Here is a 15,707-nt window from a genome sequence, read left to right on the forward strand (position 1 = left end):
AGACAGGGATCTCCCAGCTCTCCATGGGGCTGCTGGCACTGCTGATCAGCAAATAAGAGTCTGTGATTTCCTCTTCCAGCTGCAGCCCAGGCACGGCAGCCAAGACGTCCTCTTCGACGGAGAGGTCCCTGACGGACACTTTGACGTTGAAAGGCAAATGGAACTCTCTGCAGATCTCAGGCAGCTGGTACTGCTTCTTGTCATGGATCACTTCCACAAAGCCACCTTCCATGTACATAGGGAGGAGCACGCTCTTGTATCCATCACTCAGTATTTGTTCGCAGGCTAAAGCATCTATGAGCTTCTTTCCTCCCTCGCACAGGACCTCGCTAGTCCGGCGCTGCTGAACGAGGAACTGATCTCCAACGGAAACGGAGAAGAGCTCTCTGTGAGGGGAATCAAAGGCTTTTGTGGCCACCACATGAAGCTGCTCCTTTTCACTTCGTGCTAGCTCTAAGTCATAGGCAGTTGGCAATTCCCGAGGCCTTCTCTTGAACCTTCCTTTGTAGCTCGCAGGGATTAGAAAATGTCTCTTGGGGCAGTCCCTCCTGGTCTCGGAGGCGAGGACTCTGGCTGCCTGGTACTTCTTGTAGATGATGATCTCTTTCCCTGTAGACAGCAAGTTACTTGGGTATTGGCTTCCTGATGGTCCTTCTATTACCTCAGCAACCAGAGGGAATTCTTTGCTCGTTCTCTCGAACACATCTTCCAAAGAGAGTGGCTGAAGGAACGACCTCACGTCATAGCAGTCTGTTATGTCCTTCACCTCAACATCCAGATCTGAGAGGAGGGTGAACGATGTCCTTACGAGCTGGAAAGGAAGAGAAACAGCAGTGAGCTGTGTTTTCAAAGAGACCCTGGAATAAAATAGACATGTCCTGTTGGCCAAGCACTAAAAGGGCCTCCCCCAGGGTGTGCACCTCCGTATGTTAACATGCACGATGAAAGGGGCCACTCGAAGCCTAAGTGGTTGGAGATACAGGGCTACCAGACATGCAGGAGACAGAGCAAGAGAGAAGCAAGAGGGTGATAAGGGCAAGATGTGAAAGGGGGAAGGGAAAAGGGGAAAGGGGGGAAGGAGGAAGGGGAAAAGGGGGAAGGGGGAAGGAGGAAGGGAAAAGGGGGAAGGGGGAAGGGAAAAGGGGGGAAAGAGGAAGGGGGAGGGGAAAGGGGGAAGGGAAAAGGGGAAGGGGAAAGGGGGAAAGGGGAAGGAGAAAGGGGAAAGGGGGGAAGGGGAAAGGGGGAAGGGGGAGGGGAAAAGGGGGGAAGGGGAAAGGGGAAGGGAAAAGGGGGGAAGGGAAAAGGGGGAAAGGGGAAAAGGGGGAAGGGAAAAAGGGGGGAAGGGGAAAGGGGGAAGGGGAAAGGGGGAAGGGGAAAGGGGGAAGGGGAAAGGGGGGAAGGGGGGGAAGGGAGAAGGGGGAAGGGAAAAGGGGGAAGGGGGAAGGGGAGGGGAAATGGGGAAGGGAAAGGGGGAAGGGAAACGGGGGAAGGGGAAGGGGAAGGGGAAGGGGGAAGGGGAAAGGGGGAAGAGAGAAGGGGGAAGGGGGAAGGGGGAAAGGGGGAAGGGGGGAAGGGGAGAGGGAAGGAAAGGGAAAAGGGAAGGAAAGGGAAAAGGGAAGGAAAGAGGAAAGGGAAGGAAAATGGAAGGGAAATCATTAATGAAATTAATATCACCCAAAAAAGTGCAGGTCAATATCTTGGTATGCAAAAGGCCCAGCTCATTGTTCATGAATGAAGACATTTCTACCAGAACGATCCTTTGCAGAAGCCTTGCGTCTTCCTCCTGGCCATCTGCTTTTATGCACTATCAGAACCAAGCCATTGCATTTAACAGTCTGCCAGGGACCAACTAACTCTTTTATCTCAGCTGAACTTGTAAAAGTGTGGAGGCTAAAATTCCAAGCACAAAGCTGACTCTGCAATTAAGGCTTGTTTCAGATTTGGCTCCAGGTCGGTGCCACCACAGATCACTGACCAGGGCAGTAAAAATTTAACAAGCAAATAATATTTAATGACTCTCTTAAACAAGACCTACTCTGCACAGACCTGCACACAAGGATGGCACAGCCTGCATCCACTCTTCCTTGTAGCAGGGCAGACTGCTTAAAAGTCAGGCTCAGATGTATTTTAGAGGAGAGAGTTTTATGACAGTGATTCAGGATCCATTTATTCCAGCTCAGCTGTTGTCACATTGACACCTTCAGGTGACAGATACCCCGAGCACCACAAGGAAAAGTCATTGAAGGAGAAAATGACTTGTGAGAAATGGAGGCTTTTTTTCACCTGTGAGCATGTGGGGGTGGTCCACATATATAATTTGGGCATTACTAAGAATTGGAAGTACAGAGGATTCCTGCCCATGGCCTGTGGAAATGCAATTTGCTGTCCCTCTGAGCAAGGATCCTTTAAAATTAGTATTGATTGATTTTCTTAAAAAAACCATTATTATTTAGAATCATAGTATCACAGAATCAGTCAGGGTTGGAAGGGACCACAAGGATCATCTAGTTCCAACTCCCCTGCCATGGGCAGGGACACCCCACACTACATCAGCCTGCCCAGAGCCTCATCCAGCCTGGGCTTAAACACCTCCAGGGACGGGGCCCCAACCACCTCCCTGGGACAACCCATTCCAGGGCTTCACCACTCTCATGGGGAAGAACTTCCTCCTCCCCTCCAGCCTGAATCTCCCCACCTCCAGCTTCATTCCATTCCCCCTAGTCCTATCACTCCCTGTGATCCTGAGCAGTCCCTCCCCAGCCTTCCTGTAGACCCCTTCAGATATTGGAAGGCCACAGTGAGGTCACCTTGGAGCCTTCTCTTCTCCAGAGCCGAACAACCCCAAATCCTTCAGTCTGTCCTCATAGGAGAGGTGCTCCAGCCCTCTGCTCATCCTCCTTGCCCTTCTCTGGACACCTTCCAGCACCTCCACATCCCTCTTGCAATAGGGGCTCCAGAACTGGAGGCAGGACTCCAGGTGGGGTCTCCCCAGAGCTGAGCAGAGGGGGAGAATCACCTCCCTTGCCCTGCTGGCCACACTTCTCCTGCTGCAGCCCAGGAGCTGATTGGCTTTCTGGGCTGCAAGTGCACACTGAGAGCTCCTGGTGAGCTTCTCCTCCCCCAGCACCCCCAAGGCTCTCTCCTCAGGGCTGCTTTCCAGCCAGTCCCTGCCCAGCCTGCATTTGTGCCTGGGATTGCCTCCACCCAGATGCAGGACCCTGCCCTTGCTCTTGTTGAACCTCCTGAGGATGGCTTGTGCCCACCTCTCCAGCCTGTCCAGGTCCCTCTGGATGGATCCCTTCCCTCCAGCCTGTCTGCTTGCCCCACACACATGCTTTATCTTGTGCCTATTTATAGTTCTTCTAAAAATGGTGAAAATCCATTTTGCATGGTCCCCAAGAAAGGAGTAAATCCTGTACCATGAAGCCTGCTCCTCAAATCTGTGTTAAACAGTTACTTAGGACACAATCAATGCTTCTTCACTGTTGGATATGATATGAGACAGAACTGGGCATGAAATACAATCAACACATACAACTCACCCTGGAATACATGATTAGAAGAGAAACATAGAATCCACCAGGTTGGAAAAGACCTCAGGGATCATCAAGTGCAGCCTATTAACTAACACCTAACACCTCCTGACAACTAAACCATGGCTCCAAGTCCCTCTTGAACACCTCCAGGGATGAGGACTCCACCACCTCCCTGGGCAGCACATTCCAATGGCCAATTACTCTTTCTGGGAAGAGCTTTCTCCTCACATCCAGCCTAAACCTCCCCTGGTACAGCTTGAGACTGTGTCCTCTTGTTCTGCTGCTGGCTGCCTGGGAGAAGAGACCAACCCCCCACCTGGCTGCAACCTCCCTTCAGGGAGTTGGAGAGAGCAAGGAGGTCTCCCCTGAGCCTCCTCTTCTCCAGGCTAAGCAACCCCAGCTCCCTCAGCCTCTCCTCACAGGGCTTGTGCCAAACATTTCTGCACCATTGGCAAGCTGTTGGGAAACATTAACTTTGCAGTGATTCATAATATTCATACAAACTCACATATTTTCACTGCACATATGTCTAAGTGGGCAAAGGAGCACACCTAAGTGAATCCAGCACTGGGAGATGGGCTGGATTCCTGAGCCGAGATGGAGTTGGAGAGAATGAAGCATTTTATGTTGTGAAGATGTGCTTTCCAGCACACACTAAATCACACAGCAAGCACAGGCTGAATGGCTCATAATAAACATTGAACAAGTGTATATTGTGCTAACAGTCCAAACCCACTTCAATTTCATTCTCCTCAATCCATTTACTAACATCATTCATCAGAGAAAGCTCAACTGTGGAAAAAAATTGCTGCTTAATATCCTCATGAATGACATCTGTTAGGATTTCATTTCTATGGAGCTCACTGGTTTGCTTCTAGTAGAATCAGGGAATAATGGGATTGTTTTGGTTGGAAAAGCCCTCTAAGACCATTAAATCCAACCAACAACTACCACTACCATGGCCATTAAACAACAAGCAATAAAATCTTCCCCAAAGCTAAGCTCTTCTTGTGCAAACTGCAGCAGGATGGCTGCATCAACAAGCAGAACTACAGCAAGGTTTCATCTACTGCCTGGGCTGTCTTCAGGCAAGGTCAAAGAGAATCACAGAAACACCTGGAGATGTTCAAGGCCAGGCTGGGTAAAGCCTTAGGCAACCTGGGCTGGTGGGAGGTGTCCCTGCCCATGGCAGGGGGGTTGGAAGTAGATCATAGAATCACAGAATTGTCAGGGTTGGAAGGGACCTCAAGGCTCAGCCAGTTCCAACCCCCCTGCCATGGGCAGGGACACCTCACACTACAGCAGGCTGCTGAGGCTGTTTTAGGCCATCAAAGCTCCATCTTTCTCAGCTGTAAGTTTTCTGTTGCACAGCATAGAATTTCACCCTGGGGTTTTTTGGCTGGGTAGTGATGGATTTGATGACAGTCTCACCTGCACACTGGACATGTAACCATTAATGGGACATTTTATTTCAGAGGAACTGTGCAATGAATCATAGATTCATAGAACTGTTCAGGGTTGGAAGGGACCTCAAGGAGCAGCCACTTCCAACCCCCCTGCCATGGGCAGGGACACCTCACACTACAGCAGGTTGCTCACAGCCACCTCCAGCCTGGCTGCAAACACCTCCAGGCAGGAGGCTTCCACCACCTCCCTGGGCAACCTGTGCCAGGCTCTCACCACCCTCCTGGGGAACAACTTCTTCCCAACATCCAATCTCAATCTCCCCACTTCTAGTTTTACTCCATCCCCCCCCAGTCCTATCCCTCCCTGACACCCTGAGCTTTCTTGTAGCCCCCTTCAGATCCTGGAAGGCCACAATTAGGTCTCCTGGGAGCCTTCTCTTCTCCAGACTGAACAACCCCAACCCCCTCAGTCTGTCCTTCATAGTAGAGGAGCTCCAGCTCATCTGCTCATCCTCATGGCCTTCTCTTCTCCAGTTGATCTCTCACAGTCTCAAGCTGCGCTAGTGGAGGTTTAGACTCGAGGTGAGGAGGAAGTTCTTCACCGAGAGAGTCATTCGCCATTGGGAGGCTGCCCAGGGAGGTGGTGGAGTCCCCATCCCTGGAGGTGTTCAAGAGGAGATTGGATGTGGCACTTGGTGCCATGGTCTAGTCATGGGGTCTGTGTTGATAGGTTGGACTCGATGATCCTCGAGGTCCTTTCCAACCTAAGTTATACTGTGATACTGTGATCTCTAAGGTTCCTTCCAACCTAAACCATTCTATGATACTATAAATCTATGTGCTGTCTGAATCAGTAACTGAGAAAGGAATAAAAAGGCCAATATGATTTTGTTATCTTTCTTTATCTTGAAAATGCTAAATGTGGGTCAGGGATCCTTGACCAAACCAAATCCTTCCTGCCTGTTTTAAACAAATGTTGTGTGCTTAAATTCACACAACCACAGAACCACAGAATGATAGAATCACAGAATCATAGAATCAGTGAGGTTGGAAAATACCTCAGAGATCATCAAGTCCAACCTGTCACCCAACACCTCATGACTAACTAAACCATGGCTCCAAGTGCCACATCCAATCCCTTCTTAAACACCTCTAGGGACAGAGACTCCACACCCCCCCCGGGCAGCCTGTTCCAGGCCTCTGTCACCCTCACAGGGAAAAAAATTATCCTCCCAGAGTCATAGAGTCGTAGACTCAATAAGGTTGCAAAAGACCACAAAGATCATCAAGTCCAACCTGTCACCCAGCACCTCATGACTAACTAAACCATGGCTCCAAGTGCCACATCCAATCCCTTCTTGAACACCTCCAGGGATGACGACTCCACCACCTCCCTGGGCAGCTGATGTTAGGGATTAGAAGAGCTCTCAAAAGATCATCCAGTCCAAGCCCCCCTGCCAGAACAGGACCACTAGGGTAGGTCACACAGGATACTTTGCCATACTGAGACAAGGAGAACCTTGACTTTGCTACTTACATCTCATTACTGCCTGCACTTCATAGACAGGTGTGAGAATCAGGCAGCCCTCAAAATTCTGAGGCAGTGGATTGCAGGAGTCCCAGGCCTGTGAAGTGTGGGAAACTTTGACAATCCTGTTCCTGCACCTGGGGATCTTCCACTCTGCAATCTCTTTCAGGGTGTACATCTGGTGGTCTTCACACTCGTAGAACTCTCCTTCTTGTGAAAGGGGCAAGGTGAAGGAATGAGCCTGGTTGTTTCTGACCACACCACAGGTCACAGCCATCGTCCCATTTACCTCTGCCACCGAGTTGAAGGTGATCTGCTCGTTGTGTTTGATAGTGAGGTTTGCCAGCTGTATATCCTCAGGGCTGTAGAAGCATGGATGGCCAAACCTTGTTGGCCCAATAGAGACTTTTCTTGTAATTTCTTCAATGCTGGCATATGGAGTTCTATCTGCCACGACCTTGTAAAGACCTGGGAGCAGAAAACTTGCATTATTAAAAGGGGAAATGCATATAAAAGGAAGCCATGGCAAATTGTAGATGGACATATATAAAGGAAGCCAAGGAGGGGCTATATATATAAGGAGGGGTTATATATATAAAGGAGGGGTTATATATATAAAGGAGGGGAAGGGAGGGGAGGGGAGGGGGGAAGGGAGGGGAGGGGAGGGGAGGGGAGGGGAGAGGGAAGGGAGGGGAAGGGAGGGGGAGGGGAGGGGAGGGGGAAGGGAGGGGGAAGGGAGGGGGAGGGGAGGGAGAAGGGAGGGGGAGGGGAGGGGGAGGGGAGGGGAGGGGAGGGGAGGGGAGGGGAGGAGAGGAGAGGAGAGGAGAGGAGAGGAGAGGAGAGGAGAGGAGAGGAGAGGAGAGGAGAGGAGAGGAGAGGAGAGGAGAGGAGAGGAGAGGAGAGGAGAGGAGAGGAGAGGAGAGGAGAGGAGAGGAGAGGAGAGGAGAGGAGAGGAGAGGAGAGGAGAGGAGAGGAGAGGAGAGGAGAGGAGAGGAGAGGAGAGGAGAGGAGAGGAGAGGAGAGGAGAGGAGAGGAGAGAGGAGAGGAGAGGAGAGGAGAGGAGAGGAGAGGAGAGGAGAGGAGAGGAGAGGAGAGGAGAGGAGAGGAGAGGAGAGGAGAGGAGAGGAGAGGAGAGGAGAGGAGAGGAGAGGAGAGGAGAGGAGAGGAGAGGAGAGGAGAGGAGAGGAGAGGAGAGGAGAGGAGAGGAGAGGAGAGGGAACTAATCAGGTTGGAAAAGACCTTTGAGATCGAGTCCAACCCAAGCTTTGTATGGTGCATTCTTCTACAAGCAGCCTGGGGATTCCTGGAGCAAATATGCTTAAAGACACAGCACAAATGAAAAAGCAGCAGCTACAGATCAGAATAAGCTAAGGAATTTGACTTTCGTTTATCCCAGAATCACAGAAACATTCAGGATGGAAAAGACCCTCAGGAGCACCAAGGCCAACCCAGAACCCTACTCTAAAAGATTCACCCTTAAACCAGATCCCCAAGCACCACATCCAAACCACCTTGAAACACAGCCAGGGTTGGGGGACTCAACCACCTCCTTGGGCAGCACATTCCAATCCCTGACCACTCTTTCCATGATTACTTTTTTCCTACTGTCCAGTCTACACCTACCCAGTCATAGCTTGAGGCCATTCCCTCTTGTTCTATCACTAATTCCCTGTGAGAAGAGCCCAGCAGCAGCCTCTCCACAACCTCCTTTCAGGGAGTTACAGACAGCAATGAGGTCTCCCCCTCAGCCTCCTCTGTTTCACACTAACCATCCCCAGCTCCTTCAGTTGCTCTTCATCAGATTTATTCTCCAGGTCCTTCACAGCTTCCTTGCCCTCCTCTGCCCTGGCTCCAGCACCTCCACATCTCTCTTGTACTGAGGTGCCAAAACTGAACACACCACTCAAAGTGTGGCCTCTAACAGCACAGACCACCAAATGAACTAATTCAGAGTTTGGGTGTTGTACCCCTGTGCCCATCACAAGGCAATTTCAGAGCTGAAGTAGTGTGAGAGATGAGCTACAGCTGAGCTCCCCTATCCCCTAGGGACATTATTATTCCACGTTAATCATGTCCCATGGAGCTGCCTCATTAGGAGTCCACAGCACAAGCAAAACCTGAAGATCTGCACAGCTCTCTATTTGCCTGGGACTTGAGGGCTTAGAGGACTAAACAGTGGGGTTTAGCTGAACTCTGTGATGCAGCTTTCTTCTTCCCCCAGACACAGGGGTGGGAAATCCTCATGGAGTTATATTGCAGCTTCCTGGGACAGGCACTGACTGAGGCTCCCTTCCAAGTGAATATAATGGAATGTAGAGGTTATTCCTAGGCCAAGTCTGCAAGCCAGGGGACCCAGATAAATTAGCTGGTAGCTACAGTGACAAACTAACCAAGCTTTCTTTCTTACTCTCCTATGAGGACAGACTGAGGGAGTTGGGGCTGTTCAGTCTGGGAAGAGAAGGCTCCAAGGAGACCTAATTTTGGCCTTCCAGTATCTGCAGGAGGCTACAAGAAAGCTGGAGAGGGACTTTTGAGGGTGTCAGGGAGGGATAGGACTGGGGGGGGATGGAGCAAAGCTAGAAATGGGGAGATTGAAGATTGGATGTTGGGAAGAAGTTGTTCCCCATGAGGGTGGTGAGAGCCTGGCACAGGTTGCCCAGGGAGGTGGTGGAAGCCTCCTGCCTGGAGGTGTTTGCAGCCAGGCTGGATGTGGCTGTGAGCAACCTGCTGTGGTGTGAGGGTGTCCCCTGCCCATGGCAGGGGAGTTGGAACTGGCTGAGCCTTGAGGTCCCTTCCAACCCTGACAATTCTATGATGCTATGATATTGTCTCATAAATGCTCCCCTTCAGATATATCTGATCTTAGAGGCCTTTTCCAGCTGAAGCAATTCTATGGTTCTACATAGTTTCATAGTTTCATAGTTTCATTCAGGGTTGGAAGGGACCACAAGGATCATCTAGTTCCAACCCCCCCTGCCATGGGCAGGGGACACCCCACACTAGATCAGCCTGGCCAGAGCCTCATCCAGCCTGGGCTTAAACACCTCCAGGGATGGGGCCCCAACCACCTCCCTGGACAACCCATTCCAGGGCTTCACCACTCTCATGGGGAAGAACTTCCTCCTCACCTCCAGCCTCAATCTCCCCACCTCCAGCCTGAATCTCCCCACCTCCAGCTTCATTCCATTCCCCCTAGTCCTATCACTACCTGAGATCCTGAGCAGTCCCTCCCCAGCCTTCCTGTAGCCCCCTTCAGATCCTGGAAGGCCACAATGAGGTCACCTCAGAGCCTTCTCTTCTCCAGACTGAACAGCCCCAACTCCTTCAGTCTGTCCTCACAGCAGAGCAGCTCCAGCCCTCTGCTCATCCTTGTGGCCCTTCTCTGGACACGTTCCAGCACCTCCACATCCCTCTTGTAATAGGGGCTCCAGAACTGGAGGCAGTACTCCAGGTGGGGTCTCAGCAGAGCTGAGCAGAGGGGGAGAATCACCTCCCTTGCCCTGCCGGCCATACTTCTCCTGCTGCAGCCCAGCACCTATTGGCTTTCTGGGCTGCAAGTGCACACTGAGAGCTCCTGGTGAGCTTCTCCTCCCCCAGCACCCCCAAGTCTCTCTCCTCAGGGCTGCTTTCCAGCCAGTCCCTGCCCAGCCTGCATTTGTGCCTGGGATTGCCTCCACCCAGCTGCAGGACCCTGCCCTTGCTCTTATAAAAAAAATAGCTGTATTTATATTCCACAATTTGCTCAAATACTGTTTGTTTGGTTTTGGTTTTGTTTGGTTTTTTATAAGCTTTCTACAGGATGTTTCAAAACAAGTTCTTCACATTGCTTGTCCAACTATGTACTTATGTAAAACAATATAGTGTAAAACAAGCCCCCAGAGCCAAACACCATTACCTGGAACCATTTGGAACCTTATTGGAATCACAATCAAGCTACAAACCCAAATGCTTTTCAAACCTAAGATGGCCAGGAAATCTCCACAGCAGGGGACATATGGGAAGTTTGAGGAGCTAAAGTTTGGACATTTTGAGGTCAAACAAAAATATTTCTGTACTTTCTCATAAATCATTAGACTTTGCTGAGAGAGCTGGGTGGACTACTGAGGGAGGGAACAACAGATGGAAACAGCAAAGCTGGAAAAAACTCCAGCTGGTTTAGCAAGAGCTGGCTCTAGTGCTCCTGGAGGCTGACTCTCTAAATGTAATCTGCTCTGCAAGCAAAGTGCACTGATGACAAACTGTTTGGGGGGGAAACTGCAGAGACAAGAGGGACTCCACGTGCTGCAGAAATGCAGAACCACTGTCACGCTCCATCAACCATCTGCACCTCCTGGCTTCTCAGTAGATGAAGTGCCTGCCTAGCCATAACACAACATCCTGGTTCTGAGCCACGAGCTGCTCAGGCCACAAGGACAGAAAAGGTCACAGAACCACAGAATGTTAGGGGCTGGAAGGGACCTCCAAAGCTCATCCAGTCCAACCCCCCTGCCAGAGCAGGGTCACCTAGAGCAGGTCACACAGGAACACAACCAGGTAGGTCTTGAATATCTCCAGAGAGGGAGACTCCACAACCCCCCTGGGCAGCCTGTTCCAGGCCTCTGTCACCCTCACAGGGAAAAAAAATTATCCTCCTGTTTCCATGTATCTTATCTCAGAATCAGAGAATCAATAAGGTTGGAAAAGACCTCAGAGATCATCAAGTCCAACCTGTCACCACAGACCTCATGACTAAACCATGGCACCAAGTGCCACATCCAATCCCCTCTTGAACACCTCCAGGGATGGGGACTCCACCACCTCCCTGGGCAGCACATTCCAATAGCTAACAACTCTCTCTGGGAAGAACTTTCTCCTCACCTCCAGCCTAAACTTCCCCTGGCACAGCTTGAGACTGTGTCCTCTTGTTCTGGTGCTGCTTGCTGGGAGAAGAAACCAACCCCCTCCTGGCTACAACCTCCCTGCAGGGAGTTGGGAGAGAGCAAGAAGGTCTCCCCTGAGCCTCCTCTTCTCCAGGCTAAGCAACCCCAGCTCCCTCAGCCTCTCCTCACAGGGCTGTGCTCCAGACCCCTCCCCAGCCTCCTTGCCCTTCTCTGGACACCTTCAAGTCTCTCAATGTCCTTCTTAAACTGAGGGGCCCAGAACTGGACACAGCACTCGAGGTGTGGCCTAACCAGTGCTGAGCACAGGGCACAAGGACTTCCCTGCTCCTGCTGGCCACACTGTTCCTGATGCAGGCCAGGATGCCATTGGATGCAAGCCTCAACTTCTACCGTTGCTCCTTGTGCTGGCATTGGGCATCACCCAGCAGAGCCTGCTCCATCATCTTCCTCTACCCATCGTGCCCCAAAAGCCATCTCTCTAATCACTCTGTTATTCCATATCAAGATGAGCCTAGAAGTGCCTAAACTCTTGTTCCTCCATGCATGTGCTGTGTGGACACAGATAAGACTTCTGCCTGGTGACTTGCAGAGGTTGAGAGCTCAGCGGGACAGTTGTGATCAGCTGCGTGTGGGGATTGGACATGGCACTTGGAGCCATGGTTTAGTAGTCAGGAGGTGTTGGGTGACAGGTTGGACTTCATGATCTTTGAGGTCTTTTCCAGCCTTATTGATTCTATGATTCCATGTCTGTCAGACCTCATAGGAACCATCAAATCACAGAATCATAGATTGCAGTGCATTGGAAAGGACCATCAAAGCTCATCATGTCCAAACCCCCTACAATGAGCAGGGACACCTCCAAATGGAGCAGGTTGCTCAGTATGCCATCAAGTCTGACTCTGAATATTTCCAGGCATGGGGCCTCCACTGCAATCCTGGGCAACCTGTTCCAGTATTTCACCATCCTCATTGTGCAGAACAAGAGGACACAGTCTCAAGCTGTGCCAGGGGAGGTTCAGGCTGGAGGTGAGGAGAAAGTTCTTCCCAGCAAGAGAGATTGCCCATTGGAATGTGCTGCCCAGGGAGGTGGTGGAGTCACCATCACTGGAGGTGTTCAGGAGGAGACTTGCTGGGGTGCTTGGTGCCATGGGTTAGTTGTTTAGGTGGTGTTGGATTGGTTGATGAGTTGGACACGATGATCTTGAAGGTCTCTTCCAACCTGGTTTGGTTTATACTTAATTTATTCTAATGTTATTTATTCTAAATTTATTCCTCCTGATGTCCAACCTTAATCTCCCCTGCTCCAGTTTCAAACCATTGCCCCCTGTCCTGTCACAACAGGCCCTTCTAAACAGTCCCTCCCCCACAGTCCCTCCCCAGCCTTCTTGTAGGTCCCCTTCAGATGTTGAAATGCTGCTCTGAGGTCTCCCTGAAGCCTTCCCTTCTTCAGGCTGAACAATCCTATTCTCTCAGCCTGTCTTCATAGGGGAAGTGCTCCAGCCCTCTGGTCCTCTTCATGGCCCTCATGTGGATTCTCTCCATCAGGTCCATAGCCTCCACATGAGCAGCAGCAACTGCCAGGGACCTGCTGAGGATTGCCCAGCAATATGTTTGCAGAAGGCATGCAGCAGAAGAAAATTAAATCATTTGTGCTGGCACCCAGGTCCAGGTATTGTGCAAATTATCTGCCCCTGACAGCTTGTCAGTGGTGAAAGGTGTGGTTTAAAATGCTGTTAGGTCGAGGGAGGTGATCCTCCCCCTCTACTCAGCCCTGGTGAGACCCCACCTGGAGTCCTGCCTCCAGTTCTGGAGCCCCTATTACAAGAGGGATGTGGAGGTGCTGGAAGGTGTCCAGAGAAGGGCCAGGAGGATGAGCAGAGGGCTGGAGCACCTCTCCTATGAGGACAGACTGAAGGAGTTGGGGGCTGTTCAGTCTGCAGAAGAGAAGGTTCCAAGGTGACCTAATTGTGGCCTTCCAGGATCTGAAGGGGGCTACAGGAAGGCTGGGGAAGGACTTCTCAGGATCTCAGGTAGTGATAGGACTAGGGGGAATGGAATGAAGCTGGAGGTGGGGAGATTCAGGCTGGAGGTGAGGAGGAAGTTCTTCCCCATGAGAGTGGTGAAGCCCTGGAATGGGTTGTCCAGGGAGGTGGTCGAGGCCCCATCCCTGGGGGTGTTTAAGCCCAGGCTGGATGAGGCTCTGGGCAGCCTGATCAAGTGTGGGGTGTCCCTGCCCATGGCAGGGGGGTTGGAACTAGATGATCCTTGTGGTCCCTTCCAACCCTGAATGATATTATGAAACTAGATGCAGCCATTGAAGTGTCTGGAGTAACAGGAGACATCTTTGTTTAGTCAGTGTAGGAGCACAGGAAGAACAGCCCTGCCCTGTGAGGCATGGAAAAGAACAAATTAGGATGAGGGTAAAATGAAATAAGACAGAGAGTGGGGCTTGTGGGTGCAGCAGTTTCTCCAATGCAAAGGGCTGATGAGGACTTTATCAAGGATCTGGTTTGTCAGAGCAGAAAAGGAGCACTCTGTAGACTGCAAATATGTTCAGAAAGACAGAAAGTAAGGCTCATTTAAAGCCAATGAACCCAGTGCTCCAGTCACAGAGATGCTAGCCCTGGAGAAACCTAAATAGGAGAGTTTCTGCCAGCATGCACAGGGTGAAAGGATGCACAAACCCATCCTGTGCTAATGGTAACTCACAAGGGAGGAACTAGAAAATAACAACATAGAAACACAGAATGTTAGGGGTTGGAAGGGACCTCTGGAAATCAAGTCCAATCCCCCTGAGAAGCAGCATCACCTAGGCCAGCTCACACAGGGGCACATCCAGATGGGTCTTGAAAGTCTCCAGAGAAGGAGACTCCACCACCTCGCTGGCAACCTGCTCCAGGGCTCCAGCACCCTCACAGTAGTTTCTCCTCATGTTGAAGTCAAACCTTCTGTGTTCAAGTTTGTATCCATTGTCTTATTACTGTGCACCTCCAAAAAGAGCTTGTCCCCCTCCACTCGACCCCCACCCCTCAGATATTGATAGACATCGATCAGATCCCCTCTCAGCCTTCTCTTCTCCAGACTAAACAGCCCCAGGGCTCTCAGTCTCTCTTCACAGGGGAGATGCTCAAGTCCCCTAATCACCCTTGTGGCTCTCTGTTGGACTCTCTCCAGCAGGTCTCTGTCTCTCTGGAACTGGGGAGCCCAAAACTGGACACAGGATTGCAGCTGTGGTCTCAGCAGGGCAGAGCAGAGGGAGAGAAGAACCGCTCTAGCCCTGCTGGCCACACTTCAATCCCATGGGCCAGTCAAGGGTTTCAAATATGATTTCCTTCATGTAGATACATCTTAGGGATAGAAGAAATTTTAATAACAGCAAAGAAGCTTGGATTTGATGAAAAATAGGAAGTATCTTGAGAGTTCACAGTACAGCAGTACTTCAATATGTCTAGATAGCCACAGATAATTAAGTTCTCTTTGATCACCACATTTGGGCCCCACCAGGACTTGAAAATGGCATTCCAACAAAAAAAAAAGGCTTCTAATAAATGGTCACACAAATGGTTCTGATTCAGTGGGTAAGAAAAACATGAAAGGAAATTGAGGGTCTGCTGGGGAAAAGAGAATGATATGTAAGGACTATACCAGAGAGGAATCTGCGTTTCAGAGATGGAAAATGAATCACAGAATCACAGAATGCTTTGGGTTAGAAGAGACCTTAAAGATCATCCAGCTCCAAGTCCCCTGCCATGGGCAGGGACACCTCCCACCAAGCTAGGTTGGTCAAGGCCTCATCCAGCCTGGCCTTGAACACCTCCAGGGAAAAGGCATCCACAACCTCCCTGGGCAACCTGTTCCTGTGTCTCATCACCCTCCCTGTGAATCAAAGCAAATGAAAGTGATGGCAGAAGATCTTTTCCTGTGGAATTTGGTCCAACCTTTGCATTCCCATGCACTTCTACATTTTCTTAGCTTCAGGAAGTGTGTCTTGCCTCCCTCTGCAGAAAAATCACAACCCAGTTTGAGCACTGCTGTCACCTAAACCATATATATGCATGTGCAGACATTACAGCATCAACCAGGTTGAAAAAGACCTCAGAGATCATTAAGTCCAACCTATTACCTAATACCTAAACACCTCCTGACAATTAAGCCATGGCACCAAGTGCCACATCCAATCCCCTCTTGAACACCTCCAGGGATGGGGACTCCACCACCTCCCTGGGCAGCACATTCCAATGGCTAACAACTCTCTCTGGGAAGAACTTTCTCCTCACCTCCAGCTTAAACCTCCCCTGGCACAGCTTGAGACTGTGTCCTCTTGTTCTGCTGCTGGCTGCCTGGGAGAAGAGAACAA

The 15,707-nt window shown here is 50.8% G+C and overlaps 1 protein-coding gene across 1 annotated transcript in view; it reads right to left on the minus strand.

Moving 5' to 3' along the window:
- Positions 1–3: 3 nt before the first annotated feature.
- The window catches only part of THEMIS (thymocyte selection associated), a gene marked incomplete at its 3' end in the record, with an annotated part of 31,805 nt that continues 16,101 nt past the window's right edge, over positions 4–15,707 (minus strand). Inside the window, 3 exon segments of the mRNA XM_068167876.1 lie at positions 4–790; positions 792–811; positions 6,480–6,938. Coding sequence (XP_068023977.1) covers positions 4–790; positions 792–811; positions 6,480–6,938 — 1,266 coding nt within the window.

The sequence above is a fragment of the Melanerpes formicivorus genome, unplaced genomic scaffold, assembly GCF_026170545.1.
Source record: "Melanerpes formicivorus ecotype bairdi unplaced genomic scaffold, bMelFor1.0.p_v2 SCAF_124, whole genome shotgun sequence".
NCBI classification, from domain to species: domain Eukaryota; kingdom Metazoa; phylum Chordata; class Aves; order Piciformes; family Picidae; genus Melanerpes; species Melanerpes formicivorus.